General features: G+C 50.1%; 1 protein-coding gene across 2 annotated transcripts in view; it reads left to right on the top strand.

Moving 5' to 3' along the window:
• Positions 1-23,992, top strand: part of GALNT16 (polypeptide N-acetylgalactosaminyltransferase 16) — a 98,856-nt gene that overhangs the window by 50,635 nt on the left and 24,229 nt on the right. For both annotated transcript variants that reach the window (XM_050797379.1, XM_050797378.1), the window contains exons 2-9: positions 10,763-10,920; positions 14,745-14,843; positions 15,388-15,455; positions 16,013-16,078; positions 18,516-18,637; positions 21,531-21,618; positions 23,145-23,229; positions 23,560-23,663. In XM_050797379.1, the coding sequence (XP_050653336.1) occupies positions 10,763-10,920; positions 14,745-14,843; positions 15,388-15,455; positions 16,013-16,078; positions 18,516-18,637; positions 21,531-21,618; positions 23,145-23,229; positions 23,560-23,663 (790 nt within the window). The remainder of the gene's footprint in view (positions 1-10,762; positions 10,921-14,744; positions 14,844-15,387; positions 15,456-16,012; positions 16,079-18,515; positions 18,638-21,530; positions 21,619-23,144; positions 23,230-23,559; positions 23,664-23,992) is intronic.

The following is a 23,992-nucleotide window of genomic DNA, read 5'->3' as shown; positions in this document are numbered from 1 at the left end:
TTCAGTTTAAATATTTCAGCTACCTGAAATTTATTTTTGTTGAAGAAATTAGTCCAGCTTTACTGATTTCCACATTGCCTAGTCACTTTTCCTAACGTCATTCACTGAATGGCAAAGCTCTCCCTCCCCGCTGCCATTTGAAGTACAAATGTATCTTACGCCAATCCTCCACGTGTATTTGGGTCTATTTCTGATCTCTCCTCTGTTGATCTGTTTGGCCTTATACTAGTTAGACATGCTATAAGACTGCCGGTACTACTAGTATAGTAGTATTCTACTATATGCTACTATATAGGATATAGATTTATATCCTATAGATACAGGATACTATTATATGAATAGCATCTGTAGTCTTATGGTATGTCTTAAAACCTTGTAGGTAGTTTTTTTCAGATTTTCTCTAATTGTTCTCTCATGTTTAAACTCTTCCAGCTGAACCTCCCTTCCCCCAACACAATTGTTATTTTATCCGAGTTGCATTAAATTCATAGATTAAGTCAAGGAGAATGTGTGTCTTTACATCACTGAACCTTTTTCAAGCATGAGCTGTGTCTTCCCTTTAAGGTCTGTTTAACTACAGGGTGGGTGGCCATAAAGGGAAACACGGACAAACATACCTAATCAGTGGTTTATTTCTATCACATTACAATACATGAAACTGTTGTTTTTACTAACAACGTATGGTTCAGTGTACTGTGCAAAATTGCAATAAATGCCCCATTTCTATTGATCCCTACACATGCATCTAAAATGTGCTATGATCGGAACGTTTGTGTCTGTTTTCTAATGGAATAAAACTGCCCTTGTGGTATCCCAGAAGTAATCAAAAGGGTTTTTTCTGTCTAAAAAAATTAAGGCTGGATGCAGTGGCTCACACCTGTAACCTCAAGACTTTGAGAGGCTGAGGCAGGAGGATCACTTGAGCCTAGGAAGTTGAGGCTGCGGTGAGCTATGGTGGCACCACTGCACTCCAGCCTGGGTGACAGAATGAGACCCTAGCTCAATAAATCAATAAAATTTTAATAAATAGTATTATCCCTCTTTCCAAAATTTATGGGTACTTTGTGCGTTGATAAAATACTGGGCTACAGGGGTAGAGGCAGTCCAGGGGCATGGTCCTATTGAGGGGACAGGTCACACCTGCTCCAGCAGCGGTCCTGTCTTTGTGCTGCTGTAACAGAATATCATAGACGGGGTGGCTTATAAACAACAGAAATTGATTTCTTACAGTTTCGGAGGCTGGAAACCCAAGATCAAGGCACCAGCAGGTTTGGTGTCTGTTGAGGGCTGTTCTCTCTGTTTCCAAGATGGTACCTTGTTGCTGTGTATTCCAGAGGGGACGAATGCTGTGTCCTCACATGGCAGAAGGTGACAGGGCGTAAAGGTGTGAACTCTCTCTGAAGCCTCTTTTATAAAGGCATTAATCCATTCATGAGGGCGGAGCCTTTCTGACTTAATCACTTCCCAAAAGGCCTTACTTCTTAATACCACGACAGTGGGGATTAAGTTTCAACAGGAATTTTGGAGGGGACATATTCGAACCACAGCAGAGCCTCAAAGAAAGTCACATGAGAGGCAGGCTGATTTTTTCCCAAGTTCTCCTTCCCCTCTCCCTTTTCCTTATGTTTAATCTGACTCAAAAAATCTGCCTTTGTCATGCTGTGTCCTATTGGTGGACATTATTGTGAGAGTATAGCCTAACCAATTAATTACAAGTCACAAACCACAGGTAACATGTTTCTAAATTTGACCCACCGTGCCAATAATGTGCCACATCGACCACTACTCTGTTTTTGGCTCTCTCTTCTGAAAAGTGTTATAAACCGAGACACTCAGCTGGCAATCAAAGCCTTGCTGAGTTCTAATGTGTTGAATTGGATTCTGGCCCCCACTGGTCCTGACCTCAGTCAGTGGTGCAGAAGGCTGTCACCATCTTTGCAATAGTCACACTGTATGTGTTCTATATGTTATATGGCCCATTATTACTTTTTCCCCCCTTAATATGTTGGGGTGGCTCACGCCTATAATCCCAGCACTTTCAGAGGCCAAGGCAGGAGGATGACTTGAGGCCAGGAACTTGAGACCCGCCTGGGGTAACATAGCAAGATCCTATTTCTAAAAATAAAAATAATAATAATAAAATTATCTATCTATCTATCTATCTATCTACCTATCTATCTATAATATATATAGTCCTGCTACTATGGGAGACTGAGGTAGGAGGATCACTTGAACCTAGGAGTTTGAGGTTGCAATGAGCTAGAATCATGCCACTGCACTCCAGGCTGGGCAACAGAGCAAGACCCCATCTCTAAAAAACATTTTTTTTAACTTCAAGTGTGATCAGTCCATGTTGCATAGATACTGACTGTGAAATAGCTGAAGTACAATGGTGGCATGCAGACCTTGACGCTTTACGCTTGTGACTACAGCCGAAGTGGCACTGACCTGAACCCCATGTTGGCCCAGAGGGTGTTTATTGGGGCCTCAGTTGCCTTGAGGTTGTCCTGTCTTAGCAATTCATGCTGCTCATGTCCTTTTCCTCAGCCACAGAGCAGGACCAGGTTGTTTAGGGGACTGGTACCCTGAGCAAGAACGACTGTCTCCCATTAGATGTGACTGCTGCTGAGGGTCATCAGGACCCTGAGAGTGTCGCTGGCTGAGAGGACCCAGGAAATCTGGTGGTGTGCTGATTTGGTCTGAGTACACAAACTCTTGTATTTTTCTGTTTTTCCATGTTCTTTTGAGCCATGGTCGAGAAGCGCATGTCCAGGCCAAGAAGTGACAGCACTGGGCAAGTCCCTATCTGAGTCAGGAGCTGATGCCCTGATCCTTGAGCCAAGGAGGGAAGCAACCTCCAGCCTGAGCTTGTCAGGACCCAGCTGTATGCCGGGCACCAGAGGCCAGCCTGCTTTGGAGCTCAGGACTCAGTATTGGCAAGGGGGGATGCCAAGGACATCTGAGCCACGAGCTGGTCTGAAGACACACAGAGAAGGCTTTGTGCTTAGGCTCTGTGGCCAGACAGCCTCAATTTTGGTCCCGGCTAAGCCACTCAGCAGCTATTTGACCTTGGGCATACTATTGTACCTCTTTAGGCCTCAGTTTCCACCTCTGTAAAATAAGGAAAAGAGGAGCATTTGGAGATAGAAATAAGCCCTTGGCATAGCACCCACTGCACAGTAGAGCCTCAACGAGCCGTCAGCATCAGCTGATTCCTGTTGAAGACGCCCAGTCTTCCCTCACACCCTGGGCTACAGCAGCTGTGGCTGGAAGGATCAGGCAAGGCTTTTATACCCCTCACAGACCCAGGGATGCTCGACTTGCACTGGCGAAACTGATAAGCAGGTGCAAGCTGAGCATCACATATCTCTGGCATGGACCAGCCTCACACTCCCTCCATCCCCAGATGGCCTCTGGGCTGGGCAGAGTGTGGGAAATGGAGACATGGGGAGCCTGGTGGGCCTGGAGGGGACCCTGGGGTCTGAGCAGAGACTGCCTGGAATGGCGGGCCTGCTGCCTTGGCCCAGCCTTAGGTAGAGGACGCTGGTTGGCTCATATCCCTAGGGGAATAAGCAGTGGGCCTCCCTCCACTTTCTTGGTGAGATCACTGGAACCACAAGCACTCATAAGGTCACAGGAACTCTTTCTCAGTGAAACCACTAGTGTTGGAAAGCTTTGCAGTCCTCAGTACCGCTGGAGGAGTCGTATTAGAATGTGTTGGGAAATCTAACTGGAGGCCTTAGGTGGGTTTCCCCAGGTAGCTCCCATCTCGTGTTCTGGATATGTAACTAAACTAGGGCCTCCCAGGCCTGTGGGACAGAAGTGTTGCAAGGTAGTGGATTTCCATAGTAACCATAGTGGCTCTAGCTGAGTTTCAGTTGGCTCTGCTGATGGTGAAGTTTCTGGTCAATACAAACAGAGGCCAAAAACCAGACTCACGGTTAGCCTTCCTGGGAACGGGGTCAGAGGAGACAGCCTTTAAGGTCCCTTGTAGTTCCAAGATCCTATGATTTCACCAGCCCATGATTAGCCCCTCACCATCATGAGTTTGTATAAAGCAGCGGCTCTCAACTTGGTATCACACTGGAACTGCCTGGAGGGCTTTAGAAACATCTGCTGCTTTCATCCCACCTCCAGAGATTCTGGTTTAGCTGGTCTTGGGTATGACCTGGACATCAGGCTTTTTGCCATCTTCCCATGTGATTCTAATGCGTGGCCAAGGTTGAGAACTACTGATAAAAAGGCAGATAACATAATATTATAATAATAGTTAATAATAATTCATTATTTAATAATAATAATTAATCATAATTCATGTGCCAGGCACTGTGCAAAGCACATTATATACATTGTATTCTTGATAATTTCCATTCTCCAGATGAAGAAGAAACATGTTCAGAAAGGGTAAGTGACTTTGCAAGGCCAGAGAGCAGTAAGAACTGCCATGCTACTCCAGGGCCATGAGAGTTCAAAGCCCTGGCCAGTCACTACAGTAATTGCCACTTTTGAGGCAATGTGCAGCCGAAGATGGGGACATGTCTGGAGCAGACTCCTGAGGGACCCCTGATACCCCACTCAGCCCGCAGCACCTTGTCTGGTTGGATGAGACCACTGGCAGCCCAGTGGGGTTGGCTACTTCCTGAGGCAGGCTCAGGGAGGCCCTGTGGAACCCTCCTTTTCATTTGGAAGAGCTGGAACCTGAGACCTTGAGCTCAGAGTTGTTGAATTATGTGTTTAGCTTCCCAGCTCTCATAATGAATGGCAGTCTTTCAACTTGGTACAGAGAATCAGGTAAGATTTTACTCCCGGGGAGAGGGGAGTGGTTGGAAATCACATTTTATTCACCAGGTGTTTTTGGTTTATAGTAGACTCAGGAAAAAAGTCAGGGGCCATCCATAAAATAGGGCCAGATCCTTTTCACTTGCAGTTTCATTGAAATTTAGTGAAAGGCAAACCCAGCAGGTACCTGTTTTACTGGCAGTAAAAGAACACTGGGCAACAATTATTTAAAATGAGTCAGAGCTGTTTAAATCTAAAACTTAGGGGCATGTGTATGTTTTAAAAGAAAGTTTACAAGGCTTGGAGATTTGGACTGAACTGTTTTTGATGAAAATGACATGGAAAATATTTTCCTTTCTTATTTTAAACCTTCTTCTTTGCTGTTTGTTTCCTAAATTTAGCAGGAAGCAATAAGCAAAAAAATAAGCTGGAAAAAAAAAAACTGAAACAAGTCAGGGAAGTTTCAAGGTCTAATTGAAATGACAGACTGAAAATAAAGCTGTCCAAGGTGAGATAGTAATTCTTCCCATTTTATAGAAAAAAGTCATTATTTCAACTTAAACCATTTCAGATGTGATTGACCTACTGGACACGGAAGTGCTGGATTTGGCACTCCCTAAAAGTGCAAAGACTGGGGAGGGAGGCAACTGTCTAAACATCAGCCAAGAACTCTCAGCGGGAGGCTGGAAGGATGTGGGAGGCTCATCAGCCTGTCACTCACCATCTCCCCAACCTTCCTTCCTCACCATGGCAACACCAGGGCTTCTGGAGCCATGGTCCAGATGGTACCCCCAGTCTCAAAGCCTGAACACAGCCCTGCCTGCTGGGGAAGGCTGGGAATGCCCCACCCAACTGTGGACTTAAGCCACTGGCCAAATGCCAAAGACGGGCCTGATATTTTGGAATGGAACGTTGCCACCAATGACTGTGATTGTTGTCAGTGACTCACTTGTTGAGATTTGGGTTTGATTTTGCTTTTTCCTTGTGGAGAATGATTTTCTATTTATTGAAATAACTGAAGGACTGATATCTCTGAACTTTTGGTCACTAGAGAAGAACATCCAACTCAAATTAGTTTTTTAAAAAAAAAAAATGTAGGTAGGTAGGTAGATAGATACTTTACATCTCCTGGTTCTGATTGTTTCTTCTTGGTTAATTTTTCAGACAAGGTTTCTCCATGTGATGGACAAGAAGATTCTCATTTTGCACGCTTGGCAGTGCTGGCCAAAAAAAAGTTCATTGTATAGAAAAGTCTCAGGGAAGATTCTGATTGGCCCAGATCAAATCAAATGACCACTCCTGAACCAATCACTGTGTCTAGAGGTGCAGCAATAAGATTGGCCTAGCCAGGGTCTTGTGCTCACCCTTGTGGTGGTGCTTGGGGTGTTGGTGGGGCAGGGGACAGCGAATGACAGTCCTTCCAGGAGCCTATGAATGAGGAAGAAGATCTCTAAGACGGGCAAAAACTACCCTATGTCAGCTTGGCCCACCTCAGTTTCAAGTGTTGTGTTTGGCCAAGGGTGCAGGTGGGGAAAGGAGGAAGGAGAGGCTTGAGATCACAAATGTATTCAGTAGCTATTGTTTTTGAGTGCCTACAATCACCAAGGTTCTGCTCTGGGCTTTGGGATTCAGCACTGAACAAAACAGAAAACCCCTGCCCTGGTGAAGCTTATAATCTTATCAGGAGAAGTAGCCAAAAACCTAAAATAAATAAGTCAAGCACATACAGACTGTGAGATTGCAATGAGTGCCATAGGAGAAGTAAAACAGTGCAAGAGGGCAGGGAATGTGAGGGTCGGGTTGGGATCACAGAGTTACATATGGTGGTGGGGGAAGGCTCACAGAGGAGGCGAGGTTTGAGCAGGGCTCTGCAGGAGGTGAAGGAGAAAGCCACACAGAAGAGCCTTTCACAGAAAGAAAGTGTGGCTGGAGCAGAGCACATAAGGGGCAATAGTGAAAGCAAGCTCAGCAAGGTGACACCTGCCCAGAGAGTGCCTCAGGCCATTGTGAGCTTGGGGGCTCGTGGTCTGTGAGACAGCAGGTGGGGGTGGGGGTCGGGGGAGCACTGAAGGTCACGTGATGTATCACAGGGTCCCATTTGTTTGCTGTTGTTTTCTCTCCAGTTGATTATAGGTCCTTTGAGAGCAGGGACAATATTTAGGTATTCATTCATTTACTCATCTATTCCTTGATGCAGCAAACACCTATTGAGTACCTACTATGTGCCAGGTGCGGGGAGCCCCGTGAGGAAGAGCTCACCGTCTAGTGGAAAAGAAAGAGAAGTAAAGCACAGATGTCAGTGTCATGTGACATGTGCCCCTGCCTGACATAAGAATTCCACCAACAACCCAAAATACTCTCACCACCCCCACCAGAGAGGGCAGCCAAGCCAGTCCCATCCAGTGGCTCCAAGCCCAGGATCTCCAGTCTCTTGAACTGGTCCAGATATAGCTCCTCATGGTCCTGCAGCCAAGTGCCAAATGATGCATTTACTCCCTCGCCAATACGCGCTTAGTGAGCAATGTGGATGGAATGCAGGCAAGCAGCAGCACAGTTCCCCTTTAGAAGAGGGGAGGAGGGAAACAGCATCCACTGGTCACATGACATCTGCAGACTCCTGCTCCAGTGGGAGTCGGGGTGGGGGGAGGTTCTGTGGTCAGTTCCCCAGCTGCCCCCGCTCTGAGCTTGGGATTGGAGGTTTCTTCTTCCTGATCCGACATGGCCAAGCCTGGCATGGGATGGGGCATGAAAGGGACCAGATGCTTGGATTCCTGTTCTAGGGGTCATGTTGCCTTTTGTTTATTTCCACATTCCCAGCCTTTTACCCAGTGTATGTACACAGTAGGTTTTCAATCAGTGTTTGCTGAGTTAATACCAGTGGTGTTAAGTACACTGCCTATATGAATACACAGGGCAGACGTTGAATCAGGCTATGGAGCATGGGAGGGCATCAAGGATGACTTGGTGAATTCATGACTTGGGTGGAACTGCCCATCTCTGCAACAGGGAATGCAGGAGAAGCAGCAACTTTGGGATAAGTGGGGAATTTGTTTTGAGATGCCAAGTTAGGGGCACCCATGGGACATTCAAAGACCTGAAGTCTCAAGATCAAAGAATGGAACTAAAGGCAAAAGGAGGAGTTCAAGAGCTGGGAGGGTGATTACGGTCTGGGCATGGGAACTGGGGTTACATATTAGAAGTAGAACAGCTCTGGGTGGTGACCCGGGTGAGGCCGGAGAGAGCTGAGGAGAGAGGAAATGAAAGCCCTTCAGAGGTCATGGAATTGCCAGGAGCCACAACCTACCCTTCCTCAGGATCCCCTCCACTTCACTGGCTCAGGGCCACTGACATTTCAGCTCCAACCCCAAGGGACAGCAGGGTCATCCTGAAAGGAGAGCTAAGGCCTCTGGGCCTACTGTTTCCATGATACCTGTCTCACAAGCTGTCTCACAGGTGAAGAGTCAAACCCCAAACCCTGATGCCACCCGGAGCGGGGTTGGACCACCCAGAGAGTATGGCTTGTGGAAGGGAACAGCAGACTTTTCCAATAGCATCTTTGAGGATGTGTAACTCAATTTCAAGGGTTTGGGAGGAACTCTCTAGAGAAGCCTGGGCCTGAGCAGACATTCTTCCACAACCGTCTCCATGGCCCTGAGGAAGCCTTGAATGAGGTGGGGAAGGCAGCAGGCTGGGGCAGGGGGAACCATCTCAGAAACCTTACTTCTGCTTCCTGGCACATAGGAAGTGCTCGGTGGAGCTTTGTGGAATGAATGCATTAATGAATGGATGAGTGAATGCAAGCATTCATAAACAAATGAATGCATGTTTAGGTGATTCAGAAGGGTGCCCCAGTGCCTGGTAGATGAGTGACTGTCAGTGTTCACTGGGCAATGAATGAGTGTGGGATGACGACTCAGAGCTTTCCTGAGCCCACAGAGCGGCCGTAAGTCCTAAATAAACAAACATGGCTATTTCCCACCGCTGACCTGGAGGATAATGAAGTGCACACTCTCCCTTTGGGAGCCTCAGCAAATCATCCCTCTGCAGTTTTTCTTTAATTATAGCTCCTTTGCCATCAACTGGAGGCTCCGTTCCATTTCCCTGACCCAGAGCGAAGAGGGCCTCCATTGCTCTCCCAGGTGGGAAGGACGCAAAGAATCACTCTCCCTTTCACTCTCACTTTCAGAGTTGGATGGCTTGGATCCTTCTGGCGATCCTCAAGCCAAAACAATCCTTTTCTCCCTCTCTCCCTCCTTCCTTCCTTCCATCCTTCCGTCTTTCCTGAAATGGATTTTGAGTTCACCCGGGGCTCTGCCACATCTGTTCAGTCTCTGGCATGGCACCACCTCAACATTCCAGCACAGCCGCCACAGCCGTGTTACCATCATGAGCATCTTTGTCTAGCATGGGGTAGGCCCAGCGGACACGAGGACATCTCCCTCACTGTTCTGCCCTCAGGGAGCCTCCAACTGGCTCCTAGGACAGGAGGCAACCTGAGAAGGTAGCATCGCTACAGAGTGGCAGCAGTTCCAGAGATCAGAGCTCCCTGGACCCTGGGCATGCCTGTCCAGTGAGGTTGGGGGCTAGGCTCTCAGGGGAATGTAGAGACCCTGAGCTGCTGGTGATAGTCCCAGTGTCATACCACACAGCGGTCCACTCCCCACAGGTCCAGCTGCCTTGCTGGGAGCATCCCTCTAGGACTAGCCTGTGATAGCATCCTCAGGCAAGAGTTTTGTGAGTGGGCAATTCTCACCCTCCTTTCTGCTTCCTCTGGGGCTACAGCTTCAGCCCAGGGCTGATGGTTGGGTGGAAAGTTGGAGTTGGGATGTACCCACAGTTGGTGATATTTCATGGCACTCTGGAGAATATCTAGTCAGCAGTTTGTTTCAAGTAATGAGATGTCAGGTGTGTGCATCCATCCGTGCATTTCAGATGTGTCCTTCCCCAGTGTCTGTTGATGGGGACTCTGGGAGCACAGGGTAGGGTGTGGCCGTGAAGGAAGGGGATGGGCGATGGCATCTACCATCCATCACTGCCCAGTACTTAGTGCCTGGGGACCAGTGGATCTTACAGGGGGCCATTTCAGGAGCAAGCAAAAGTCCCAGAGAAGATGCACCACTGTCTGAGCACTTGAGTTCTGGTAGCTCTGGCTTCAGCCTGCAGGGGTTTGCTGTCCTTACAGGTAGTTCTTTCTGTAGCAGCTTGTCCAAGCCCTGGTGTTTTACTGATCGGTGCCTCATATAATGCCTAGCCCAAGGCTAGGCCCAGGTTTCTCCCTAGGAGACTGTCAATCTGCAGGTGCTTAGAAGTGTCCATTCTGGTTTGTAGTCCCCTCAGGACACCTTGACTTAGGCACTCCAGGACTCACCCTCCCCGTAATCCTGCCAAGAGCATTGGTTAAGAGCATGGGCTCTGGAGTCAGAATAACCAGTTTAAATCCAGACCTTGTGACTTACTAGCTCTGACCCTGGATGCTTTTTAAGAAGCCTCTTGATGACTGGGTGCAGTGGTGCATGCCTGTAATCCCAGCACTTTGGGAGTCCGAGGCAGGCGGATCACTTGAGGTCAGGAGTTCAAGGCCCACCTAGCCAACACCACGAAACTCCATCTCTACCAAAATTATGAAAATTAGCTAGGTGTGGTGGTGCGCACATGTAATCTCAGCTACTCAGGAGCTGAGACAGAAGAATCGCTTGAACCTGGGAGGCGGAGGTTGCAGTGAGCCAAGATCTGCACTCCAGCCTGGGTGACAGAATGAGACCCTGTGTCAACAAAAAAAAAAAAGAAAGAAAAGAAAAAAAGCCTCTTGAGCCTCAGTTTTCTCACCTGTACAATGGGGGAGATAACGGTCTCCTCCTCATAGAGTTGGCGTAAGGCACAAATGAGGCCACGCGGCTGGCTCCCGCCTGGTGTGTGCTGAGTGCTCGCCATACGGTGGGGTCCTCCTGCCTGTGGTCCTCTCTGACGCTGACCTTCATCTCAGGTGACAGGAACTCCCTCGAAAGGCTTTGATGAGAAGGCCTATCTGTCGGCCAAGCAGCTGAAGGCCGGAGAGGACCCCTACAGGCAGCACGCCTTCAACCAGCTGGAGAGTGACAAGTTGAGCCCAGACCGGCCCATCCGGGACACCCGCCATTACAGGTACGGCCTCCATCGTGTCGGTGGAGGAAGAAAGTCTGAGAAAAGGCCAACATTGTTTAGTTTGCCTTATTTTACATGTATCTAAGAAATCAGGATGATTTCCTCAGACTGTGTCCAGTGATTTAGACATTCAAAAACCCTCACCCTCTGTTGTTTTTTTATCTGACCTACTGAGGCCCTGCGAAGACCAAGGAAACTGCTCAGCTGAGGCCAAGGAGGCCCCGAGGCACTTCAGTCTGGCGTCCCAGCAAAAGTGACCTGGGAGGGGACCAAAGGAGGTCCGTGGGGGTGGGTGAGCCAGGCGCTCTTGGGGCCTTACTGGTGGTGCCTAAAGTGGAGAGAGTCACAGCCCTGCCCATTGCAAACAGTGGGGTGCTGTGCCCCACCCCATTGACCTACCTTTCCTCCTGCACCACAGCCCCACCTCCTCAGCAACTCCCAGAAATGCTTCCCAGTCTTGTTCTTAGTTCTCCCCGTGTAGTGAGGTGGGAGAGGCCTTAGACCGGGACCAAGGAAGCCTCCACTCTCATCCCAGCTCAGTGTGAGTGACCGGCCTTAAGCAAGGCATTAGCCCCTCTCCAGGTTTAGGCCTTTGTGTGTTCTGTCTAGAGTATGAAAGTCACCATCTGCAGTCTTTCCTCTTCCTGCTGTCACCTGCAGGAACAGTCTGAGTTCCTGATGCTGAAGCACCACCCTCCCCTCCCCGTGACCTGGGCTTACCCACCTTTCCCCCAGCACTTGATGGTCCAGCAGTCCCGGACTCCTCCCTCCTTCCTTCCTTGCTTTCACATGTGCTGTTTCCTCTGCCCAAACGCACGTCCTCCACCCCACCTACCCTTTGAGCTACTTGGCTCACTTCAAGGACACTTGGCTCACTGTCCTCCCTTCCATGGAAGGCTCCTTCCCAACCCCGGCTAGGTTGGGCCCCTCTTCTGCACTCTATGCAGACATCTCACAGAATGACCAGGGCGCTGTTGGAGCTGACCCAACGCTGTGCCTGCAGCTATGTGCTCAGAGCTAGGCTGGGCCTCCATCTGGTCCTGGTTTGAGGGTAGGAACAATGACTTGGATCAAGGTTGCTTTTAATTCTGAAGCAGCTACTCCACAGCACAAAGGGTATAGGTGAGGTGAGGGTACGAGAGGGCCTGGTTCTAGCACCTTCCTTGTCACTCACAGACGCATGCCTGAAGTCCAGGGTGCTTGGTAGCCCGTGCAAGGTGAGATGAACACAGGGCTGGAGGAGCCCCAGACCTCAGCCTTGCTGTCCTGTAACACCAGCACTGTCAGCCTCCAGAAACCACTCATGCAGCCAAGTAAGGCAGTACTCCTGGTACGCGGCAAGGCCAACACCAGGTCTGCTGGCCGTTTCTGGGCCTCAGAAATTCTTTCTCACCTAGGCCTGGGCAGTGTCCCCTCCTGTCTGCCTGTGCCAGAGAAGAGGTTACATCCACGTAGCTCCACTTGGAGGCCTTTCGTGGGCAGCCCTAGCCATGGCCGACCTAGTCCCAGGGTCTGGAGGATCTGCTGGCCCCGATCTGTAAATCGAGGGCTTGTCCTGGGTAATCTCTGTTCACCCTCCAGCTTACCTGACTCTGAACCTTCTCAGGTGCTCACTGAGAAACTTAAAGGGGGAATTGCCCTGGGGGCTACGTAGATTTTTAAATGAGATGCTTTAAATCCAAGGTAGTGGTGGGTGGATGAGGTCCATATGCTGCTGCCGGGCCCTCTCAGAAAGCTGAGGTGGGCCGGGCACGGTGGCTCACGCCTGTAATCCCAGCAATTTGGGAGGCCGAGGCGGGCGGATCATTTGAGGTCAGGAGTTCAAGACCAGCCTGGCCATCATAGTGAAACCCCATCTCTACTAAAAATACAAAATTTAGTGGGGTGTGGTTGTGGACACCTGTAATCTCAGCTACTCAGGAGGCTGAGGCAGGAGAATCTCTCGAACCCAGGAGGCAGAGGTTGCAGTGAGCCAAGATCACAGTACCACACTCCAGCCTGGGTGCCACAGTAAGACTCCGTCTCAAAAAAAAAAAAAAAAAAAAAAAAAAGAAAGCTGAGGTGGCTCACGGGGTGTGTGTGTGTGTGTGTGTGTGTGTGTGTGTGTGTGTGTGTGTGCATGTGTGTGCACATGTGTAGGGAAGCAAAGGATGTGCTGGCTTTGGTGGGCAGGCCTCCCACCATGATGGGGCCAGTTCACTGGTAGGAGCTGCTCTTCCTTGCAGCCCTGCAGGCTATAGTGTCTGCTGGACTCCAAACTGTCAGGTTCATTTCTGGTCCAGTCCTCAATCTAGGGAGCCCCCTCCAGGGAAGCAAAGGGACATAAACCACATAAGACAGCCCAAGGAGGATCACAGAGAAAACCCCACCAGCTCCAAACTCAAAACTCAGGGCTGGGACAAACCCCTTTAGAGACTCCTGGCTCCTGAGAGCCAGATAAACCCCCATCCTCAGGGACATCAATACATGAATCCCAGAGGCATACATGGTGGAAAGGGTTAGAGGGGGCCAGTGGGGAGGGGAGGTCAAGTTCACCCTTCAGATGGGGTGTGGGTGGGTTTGCCCCCTCCAGGGAGACGTCGCTGTCCCGATTCCCTCCTTCCTGGGCACCGGATGGTTGGGGGATCAGGACAGAACGACTGGGGCCCTGGAGGTTAGCACTGGGAGGGTACACGCTTAGGAGGTATCTGCTGCTCCCAGCACACCCCAGCTCAGCCAGCCAAGCTTACTCCCACCCCTACAATTCGTAGGCCCTTGAGCAGCATGGTTTCTCAAGGGGCAGAAGGCAAATTTCCCTCAGCCACCACTACCCCACACCCCCTCTCCAGGAGAATTATTGCACAGCCTCTCAAGATTTCCCCCAGGGGGGTCCCAGGCTAGTGGGACTCCCGCCTGTCTGACCCGGTCTGCTCTGCAGGGCAGGAAACGGGCCTGGGAATTCGGGCTGTAAGCTGCTGTCAGTAGAATGAATGCCATAATGAAAAAATGGTCACTGCTGGAATAGTCAGAGAGCAATTGTAATAAAGAAGATTGCTATGAAAACCAGCAATGGAGGCCGCCTTCCAGCGCCCCAGGAGCGCAAATAAATGCATGCACAGAAACAACAGGGATGAAGTGTGGCAGGAATGAATTGTTTTCACTCCCTTTCTAGAGGAGAGGGAGCCAGTAGGCCAGAAAATATGGTGTATATGGATGGCTGGGGAGGGAGGGGGTGGTGGGATAGGCCTTTGGTGTCTTATCAGAGGCTTGTTTCTTCCAGGGGACCCAGGATCCCCGGAGGAGCGAGACTGCTCCCCAGTCCATTGTCTGCAGCAGGGCTGTCAGTATTGGGCAGTGAGAGGGAGGAATTCCCTGGCAGCCAGGGTAGGGGTGATTCCTCTGCAGATGCTACCAAATGTCCTGAGGTGGGAGGAGAGAAGGAAGAAGCTCCAGGGTATCGGGACAAACAAAGAGGTGGTTTTCCCTTTCGCATATCCCCCCCTATCATAGGACAGAGAGTTCTGCCTGTGTGGTCAGGGCTGTATCCTGGGGCCTGGTGCTGTACCCTCTGGGGGCTCTGGATCCCTGGTAAAGAGCCCTCAGGCTTTGGAAGGTCTCCCAACCTGCTGCTTCCCTTCCGGGACCCCAGGATGGGTGGCATCTGGGCTCTGGGCCAGTGTGGGATACAGCATGGGGGTTGAGGGGCGGGGCCTCTGGCCTGGCTTTGGGTGTGCCTTCTCTGCCTTGCAGAAGTATTCTCGGGTGCAATAAACTGGACAAAGAAAAACCTTGGCCTGCCCTGAGGATGCCCTCATGGCTGGCTCTGACCTCTGCTCCCTGCTCAGCTGCCCGTCTGTGTCCTACTCCTCGGACCTGCCGGCCACCAGCGTCATCATCACCTTCCACAATGAGGCCCGCTCCACCCTGCTGCGCACGGTGAAGAGGTAAGTCCAGCCACAGGACTGTCATCTCAGTGGTGCTGGCAGGGGAGGATATTGGGATCGGGCGCTGTGGCCAGACAGCATGAAGCTCAGCAGGTGCTGGAGGCTGAGTCCTGTACTTCTGAGAAGGTGAAACTGGTGAATCAGGGCCAGGAAGACCCCAGAAGTCCAACTGTTAGAGGAATGTGATAGTCAAACACCAGGTCAGGTGTCCAGGACAAGGACAGAAATGTAGGTGTCAGGAGCTGAGGGAGGCCGGGCTAGACAGGAGGCCTCAGGAGGGTGATGGAAGCCCAGCAGCGTCTGTCGGTGTCACAGAGCGGCAGATTGGAGGTGGATTCTTCCTGCTAAGCCTGGGCTTGTGGTCAAGTTGAACTCCCATCTCCCCTTTTCCTTAATGAACTTAGACAAGAATGGGATTCAGGTAGGAGCGCCCAGGGTGCTGGCCCTGGAGCTGGGCGGCTGGGGAGTCCCACGGCCCAGGGAGGGGTAAAAATGGGAGGTGGTTCCTAAATCCAGGCTCTTTCTGTTTCCACTGCTACTCTAGTGTCCTGAACCGAACTCCTGCCAACTTGATCCAGGAGATCATTTTAGTGGATGACTTCAGTTCAGATCGTGAGTAGTCACCTTCCTTTTTGCAGCCCTGCATTCCACCCTCGTCTCCGTTTCCCCAGAACACCAAGGCAAGCACCGCTGAGGTTGTCCTGACCATCACAGACACCTTTCTGTCCCTGGCAGGGATCCTGTCTTTTCTAGGACCCTTCCCTGGTCCTGTTTCCTGGTGTCAAAGGAGGGGAAAGAAGGGTGGGTGTTGCTTTGGATGGGACACTTGTGAGATGATATTTTTTTTTAAAGTAAAGAAACTCAACAGCATCCTTCATTATTACAACTGCCAAATGCAGATGCTAGCTGGGCTGGTAACCACCTCCAAACGTGCTCTCTGGTGCTCCCTGAGGCGGAGTGGAGTACTGCCGTAGGTACAGGCACTCTTCAATCTGGCCTGAGAGTGGGGCAGGGTAACCCTTCCGCCAGTAATGATGACCATACCCCTTCCCCATTCCCATCCCCAGCCCTTTCCTGGGCTTAGTATGGGGCAATTTTCATGGCAGCCAAACCACTAGTGGCCTGATGCCCATGTCTAAATGAGCTTGCCTTCCTCTCTACGTCCTCAGCGGAAGACTGTCTACTCCTGACCAGGATCCCCAAGGTCAAGTGCCTGCGCAATGACCGGCGAGAAGGTGAGTCCTTGCACCCTGGTTCCTGCCGAGGGCCCATCTTGGTGTCATCCTCTGCACCTCCGCACTCTCTCTTGGTGCTGTGGCACACCAAGCCACCAGGGCCCTGCTGCATTCCTGATGGCTGGGACCAGGCTCTGCAGAAGACTCTCCTGCTTCCCAGATCAGCCCCATCAAGGCACAACTGGAGGCAAGTTGCTCCATCTCTGACTGCCTTAGCTGTCTCTCCTGAGAAATGGGATAAGACAGTCCCTTTCAGCCTTGCAAGGTGATTGTAAGGATTACATGAGACTGGCTGTGTGGAAAGGCTTTGAGAAAAATTCAGAAAAATCCAGAAGCATAAAGCAGATGTGACCTCACTTCCAATCCAGACGTGTTTTGGAGTAGCAACTATAGCATGGCACTCTAGGGGACACGAAGGAAATACGAAGTGTGGTCCCTGCCCTCGGAGGGCTACTACATAGCCAAGGGGTCAGAATCCACTGCAGCCACAGGTTGGTTGTGGTTGTGTATGAGTAGCATGGAGATCGGAGGAGAGCTGGAGTGAGCAGGGAAGGCTTCCGTGGAGGAATGGGCCTCAATGGCGTGTGGGGGCGTCATGAGACAGGTAAAGGGTAGCAAGGGAGGGCATGCCGGCTTGTGCACTCTGCAAGCAAAGGCATCAGTCAGGGGTATGGGCATGTGCAATACTAACAGCCCCTTTCCTGAGGGCTCCTCCCCTGCGGGCATCCATTTTGTTACTTTCAGTCCTTGTACTAAGCCCATTGTGCCCGTTGTACAGACAAGGGAACTGGGGTTTAAGGAGCTTCAGCGATTTGCCCAGGGTGATGAATAGAGCAGCCATGGTTCCAACCTGTGGGGCCCAACCCAAAGGCCAGCCTCCTAACCTCCCTCTACTCATACTCCCTTCCTGCGAGACCCCAGGCATGGTCAGCGAGGGGAATGAGTGGAGTGAATTGAGATGATAGAAGACCTTGGAAGCCAGAAGAAAGCATTGACTTCATAAGGCAGAGGTAGCAGGGAGCCACTGAAGGTTTTAGAGTGAGAGAAGGATGTGATAGATATGTTTAAGATAATCCCAGCACTTTGGGAGGCCGAGGTGAGCAGGCCACTTGAGGTCAGGAGTTCAAGACCAGCCTGGCCAATATGCTAAAACCCCATCTCTACTAAACATACGAAAATATCTGGGTGTGGTGGTACATGCCTCTAGCCCCAACTACTCAGGAGGCTGAGGCAGGAGAATCACTTCAACACTTGAACCCAGGAGGCAGAGATTGCAGTGAGTCAAGATCACGCCACTGCACTCCAGCCTGGGTGACAGAGCGACACTGTCTCGGAAAAAAAAAAAGAGAGAGAAAGAAAGACCAGTCAGGCTAAGGGGCCACAAGGATATCAGTGACGGAGACCTTCAAACCGGAATGGAAGTGGCCAAAGTTAAATGCTTCCCAAGCCACTGGGCTGTAGGTACCATCGGGTCTGGGAATATGCTGTCCCTGGATTTGACAACAGTAAATGTAAATTTATGACTAGAGGCTTTGTAGACACTTTTGGGGTGGAGACTGATGGGCTTTTGGCTGGAGGGCGGGCTGGTAGGCAGCTAGAGGCAGAGTGTGGGGCAGAGGCATGACTAGGGAAATGTCTCCAAGGAGCTGCTTATACTCAGAGCTCTAAGAGTAAGTCCTTCCCTCCCACAGCTCACAGGGCTGCATGGCCACTCTGGCAGAGGCAGGAGAAGCTGGGCCTCCTCCCTCCTGACCAGGCGGGTCCCAGCCCTGGGCACAGTGCTGCCCAAAATGAGGCTGGTGAGGCTGTTGAGGGACAGGCACAGAAGAACAGAATCTGACGTGTGTGGGTCCCCCAGGCACAAGCTCTATCCCTGTCGTCTTGTTTGATCCTGACAGTCAGGGATTATTATCTCTCTGCATCTTATAGATAAGAAAACTGAGGCTCAGAGCGGTTAAATAACATGCTGAAGGGAAGGGAAGGGGCTGCCATACAGACTTCAGCCTATCTTAGTCTCGAAGATTATCTCCATGCTACACATAGGGGTATGGCTGGAGGGGACCACCCACAGGTTCTCATGGGAAAAAGTTTTGTTTTCCGGTTCTCCTTTAGGATCAAACTATACTTTATTGCCCTTTCCATGCTCTAAACTGTGACTGTTCATCAGTGTGTCCCTAGAGCCCAGACAGTGACTGGCACATAGAGGGCACTCGGGGTGTGACCCTGGAGTGATGGTGGTTGATGGGTGGATAAGAAGAAGCAAGGGAGGGAGGCAGGAAACAAGCAGAAGTACAAAGACAAATCTAATCACAATAACTCAGGAAACCTCAAGGAAACCTCAGCCCCTGAAGGGGAGGAGAGCCCTGGGACTTTGGGGGACAGGTGGGAAGCCAGTTGGCCCAGTCCCAGCACCGAGCCCTGTCTACTCCCCTTGCAGGGCTGATCCGGTCCCGAGTGCGTGGGGCGGATGTGGCTGCAGCTACCGTCCTCACATTTCTGGATAGTCACTGCGAAGTGAACACCGAGTGGCTGCCGCCCATGCTGCAGCGGGTGAAGGAGGTGAGCCGCCGTCTCTGGGGAGCTGGGCGTCCTTGGGGACTCAGCCGCTACATTCCCAGCACCGAGGCCTGTGGAACAGTCTTCGAAGCTGGGCAGGCATCGTAGGAAGCCCAAATAGTCTACTTCCCCCGAGTGACTTCACCTTATTGAGTTTTCTCATCTGAAAATGGGGATAATTGTAATAATTATCCCATTGGGTTATTGTGAGAATGAAATTGGATGAAAGCCTGGGTGAGCTACAAAGCTCCTACTATAAATGGGTGTTGTTTTTCTCCTGAGAGAGTGAGGGTCCTGTGCTGGGAGAGCTTTTGTTCAGGCTGGGAAGCCCTTGCAGGAGGGAGGAGAGGATGCTGTTCTCAAAGAGAGGGGAGGGTAGGAGGGCCCCTGCCACATACCTACTGCTCTCCAGAACAGGGAGGATTTTGGACAGATGGCAGAAAAGGATGAGATGATTACAACCCGACCATAAAAAGACAAATAACCCAATTTAACACTTGGCAAAGGGACCTGGAGCGGTGGCTCACCCCTGTAATCCCAGCACTTTGGGACGCCAACGCAGGCAGATCACCTGAGGTCGGGAGTTCAAGACCAGCCTGGTCAACATGGTGAAACCCCATCTCTACAAATATACAAAAAGTAGCCGGGCATGACGGCGGGTGCCTATGCTCCCACCTACTTGGGAGGCTGAGGCGGGAGAATCACCTGGTCCTGAGAGGCAGAAGTTGCAGTGAGCCAAGATCACACCACTGACTCCAGCCTGGGCAACTGAGCGAGACTCCATCTCAAGAAAAAAAAAGTTGGCGAAGGATTTGAGTAGACATTTTTCCAAGGAAGATATAGAAATGGCCAATCATCCTAGGAAAATATGCTCAGCATCATTAGTCATTAGGGAAATGCAACTCAAACACATACTGAGATGCCACTTCACACCTGCCAGGATGGCTAGAATCAAAAAGATGGACAATAACATGTGCTGGCAAGGACATGGAGAAATAGGAGCTGTATCAGGCCATTCTTGCACTGCTGTAGGGAAATACCTGAGACTGGATAACTTATAAGGAAAAGAGGTTTAAGTGGCTCACATTGTACAAGCATGGCACTGGCGTCTGCTTGGCTTCTGAGGAGGTCTCAGGGAGCTTTATTCATGGCAGAAGATGAAGGGGGAGTAGGTACCTCACATGGCAAGAGTGAGGGCAAGAGAGAGTTGGCTGGAGGTACTACATACTTCTAAACTAACCAGATCTCATGAGAAGTCACTCACTATCTCGAAGACAACACCAAGCCATGAGCGATCCACCCCCATGACCCAGACACCCCCAACTAGGCCCCATCTCCAACCTTGGGATTATATTTCAACATGAGATTTGGGTGGGATAAATACCCAAACCATATCAGGAGCCTTCATATATTGCTGGCAGGAAAGTAAAGTAGGGCAGCCACGTTGGAAGGCAGTCTGGCAGTTCCGCGAAAGTTTGAACATAAGTTAGTTACCATATGACCCAGCAGTGGAGCTACTAGGTGTATACCCTAGAGAAATGAAAACGTATGCTCACACAGTAACTTCAGAGCAGCACTATTCAGAATAACTGAAAGGTATGAAAAATCCAAATGCCTGTCAACTGATGAATGGGTAAATAAAATGTAATGTATCCATACAACAGAATTATCCAGTCATTAAAAAAATGAAGAACTGATTCATGCTACAACATGGATGAACTTTGAAAACCTATGTGAAGTGAAAGCCAATCACGAAAAGCCATACATTATATGATTCCATTCATAGGAAATGTCCAGAATAAGCAAATCTATAGAAATAGCAAGTAGATTGGGTTTCTTATTGGGGTGGTGAGAATGTTCTGGAACAAGATAGTGGTGGTAGTTGTATAATCTTGTGAATATACTAAAAACCATCAATTGTGCACTTTAAACCTGTGATTTTATATCTCAGCACAAAAAAGTCTATAAAAAGGATGAGGTGAGGCCCTCCACAGAGCATTGAAAAACCATCAAAGGTCTCCGCTGTTCAGCCCCATCTCAGGCTTCCGTTATCTTGATCTAGGGTGCGAACTGAGGGGTAGAGCTGGATTCCAAGTTCCAGACAAGAGGATTTGGGGGGCAAAAGCAGAGTGGAGAAAGAGAAGAAAGAAGGGGCTCTGTTCCCTGTCCCCCATGGAGGGCGAAAGACGAGAAGGCTCATGAAGGGTGATGAAGTTTTGCATGTGGTATATGATGTAATCTACCACCCAAAAAAAGAGACCAGCAAAATCAACATTATTCCTCAAGGTTTTGGATTTGGATTTGTGTTCTGGGAGGTGATGCAGGGAGTGGTGAGTCTGACCTTGTAACAGTGGATGTGGTATGAGAGAGATAGCACCCAGATTACGTGGGGACCACAGAGCCCCTGCCCTCCAGCCACTAGTAGTCCTGTTGGGAAGACTCAAACAACTATTATACAAAGGTAAATGATATTAATAAAACAACAGTTCAGACCAGAAATAGAAAAGCCACCTCAGGCAGCACAGTGAGTCACTGTCCCAGGAATCATCTAGGCTGTCATTGTAAGAGCAGTTTAAAAGAGGAAAAAATCCTTCAGCCTGCAGCAGTCAGGGAAGACTTCATGGAGTAGGTGAGATTCTAGCAGGGCTCAAAATGATGTGTGAGGAAGAGGCTGGGAGAGTACATGGGAGCCAAATAGGAACATCCAGGAGCTTGGGTGTGATGATGTGGGACAGCTGCCAGGAGCCTGCCAGGGTTGAGGGGCGGCCCTGGGCATACCCTGCAGGAAGTGCTGAGTGCCCCATGTCTCAGAGAGGCCTTCTCCCCAGAGCAGGCAGCTAGGCCTTTTTCTGCAGAGGAGTCCCAGGCCTCACACCATCTCGCATCTCTCTCCTAGGACCACACCCGTGTAGTGAGTCCCATCATTGATGTCATCAGTCTGGATAATTTTGCCTACCTTGCAGCATCTGCTGACCTTCGTGGAGGTGAGTTCTACTCCCAGGGATGGGGCTGTAGACATGAAAGGAGGTAAGTGAGGCTAGGCAGGCAAAAACCCTTGCTTGCTGCTCTTTCCGGCTGTGCCAGAGAGCCTCATGCACACCCCTTCCACCACCTCCAAAGAGAAAATGAAGAGGGATTGGGCGCAGCCCTGGGACTGGGGACAAAGGAGCAGCACTGGCAGTTGCAGGCTTCTGGTTCAATCAATATCGGAGCCAGACTAGTCTGTCATCTTTCCCTCCCTCCAAATATTGACACTTTCTTCCCAAATGCTTCAAGCCTAGGGATCATGGTCACAAGTCCTGGCAGAAGGCCATGATGTGACAGCTGTCTTGAGGATGAGGATGTCTTGAGTGGGGATCCCTCGGCCTTGCATGACTTCCTAACACGTGTGCCCCAGAGATGGTCAAGACCTGTGCTGTGTATGGCAATTATCAGCCACATTTGGCTGTTGAGCTCTTGAAGTGTGACTAGTCTTGAAAAGTGACTAGTTGGAACTGAGAGTGCTGTGGACATAGAAAACCCACCAGGTTTCCCAGACTTAATGTGAAAGAATGTAAGATACCTCATTAGTAATTTTTTGTATTGATTACATGTTGAAATGACAATATTTTTGATATATTACATTAAAAAATTTCATCCAAATTAATTTCATATATTCTTTTTCTGATGTGATTACTAGAACATTTGAATTACGTATTTGGCTTACATCTGTGGCTTGTATTATATTTCTTTTGGACTGTGCCAGGTTATTCAGTACAGTAGATAATAGCCACCTTTGGCTACTTAAACTTACATTAATTCAAATCAAATAAAACTTAAAAGGCAGTTCCTTAACTGTACTAGCCACAGTTCAAGGCTCAGTAGCCACATGAAGTTAGTGGCTACGGTATTCGACAGTGCAGATATAGAACATTTCACCGTTGCAGAGAGTTCTATGGAACTGTGCTGCTCTAGAGAGTCTGGTGCTGGGAGCTAGTGGGCACAGCGGATTCCCCATTTGGGATCTGGACTCCGAGTATATGGACCCAGCCATTAGTTAGATCGCGAGTCTGGGTGGGATTCTGAAGGGAGCCAGGCATTTCTCCTTTGGGAAATCACCTCAGGGCTTTGGCACTGGCAGCTGCCCCTGCCTGGAATTCCCTTTTTCCAGGTATCTGCATGGATCTATCCTTCATTCAGGTCTCTACTCCAAAGTCACCAGAGAGCCTTTCCTGACTATTCTAACTATAATATTAATAGTATGGGCACTCCTTCTTTTTTTTTTTTTTTTTAGTGCTTTCATCCCAGCAGACATCGCCTCCGTTGATTTATTTATCTTTGTAGTTTCTGTCTTACCCAGTAGATGGTGCACTTCCTGAGAGGAGGGGCTTGGCTCATTCCGCATGAAGGAGGGGCTGCACGAGTAGCCAGGGCTCTGATCAGGGGAGACTCCGAGGGGTGGTGGAGTGAAGGGACTCAGCAGCCCGCAGCTCTGCCCTGAGCTCTGTCCTCACCTTGCTCTGTCCCTTAGGGTTCGACTGGAGCCTGCATTTCAAGTGGGAGCAGATCCCTCTTGAGCAGAAGATGACCCGGACAGACCCCACCAGGCCCATAAGGTCAGGGCTGCTGTGGGCTCTGGGGGACCCCTTCCTTCCCTGGGTCAGGGGCCTGGGAGGCTCTTCAGAGGCTACATCAGTCGCTTGGGCTCCTGAGGTGCACTGTCAAGTGCCGACTCTGTTCTGGGCCCTCAGAGCCTGTCTGCAGGGACGGTGCAGACAGAGGCCATGGGAACAGATGTGGGGGGCCAGGGAGCTGGCCAGACATCCTGCCCCAGTGACTCTGCAGGGAGGGATCTAGAGGCTGGCGGTCTTGGGTCCTGGGGCCATCTAAAGGGCCTCCTTGCTTCTCCAGCTCATGTGTTGCCTCTTCCCTCTCCTTGCTCCCAGGACGCCTGTCATAGCTGGAGGAATCTTCGTGATTGACAAGTCCTGGTTTAACCACCTGGGAAAGTATGATGCCCAGATGGACATCTGGGGAGGAGAGAATTTTGGTGAGTTGGGAAATAGTGACAGTGAAAATAACAGAAGCGGTAAGAACCATAGCTAACCCTGACAGAGCACTTTCTATGCGTGAGGACCTGATCGAAGGACTTCACACACATGAGGTCATTTAATTCTCTCAAGGACCCTCTGAGGTAAGTATCATGATCTCCATTTTACTGATTTTAAAATCCAAGGCACAGAGAAGTTAAGCAATTTGTCCTAAGCCACACAGCTAGTAAACAAAGAGGTTCTATTCGGGGGAGCCCGTGGTCACATGGCTGGACATGTGTGTGGAAGAACACACAACTGTATCACAGACCACAGCTTACACACGTGG

The sequence above is a fragment of the Macaca thibetana genome, chromosome 7, assembly GCF_024542745.1.
Source record: "Macaca thibetana thibetana isolate TM-01 chromosome 7, ASM2454274v1, whole genome shotgun sequence".
NCBI lineage: Eukaryota > Metazoa > Chordata > Mammalia > Primates > Cercopithecidae > Macaca > Macaca thibetana.
This window is presented reverse-complemented; position numbering and strand designations above follow the sequence as displayed.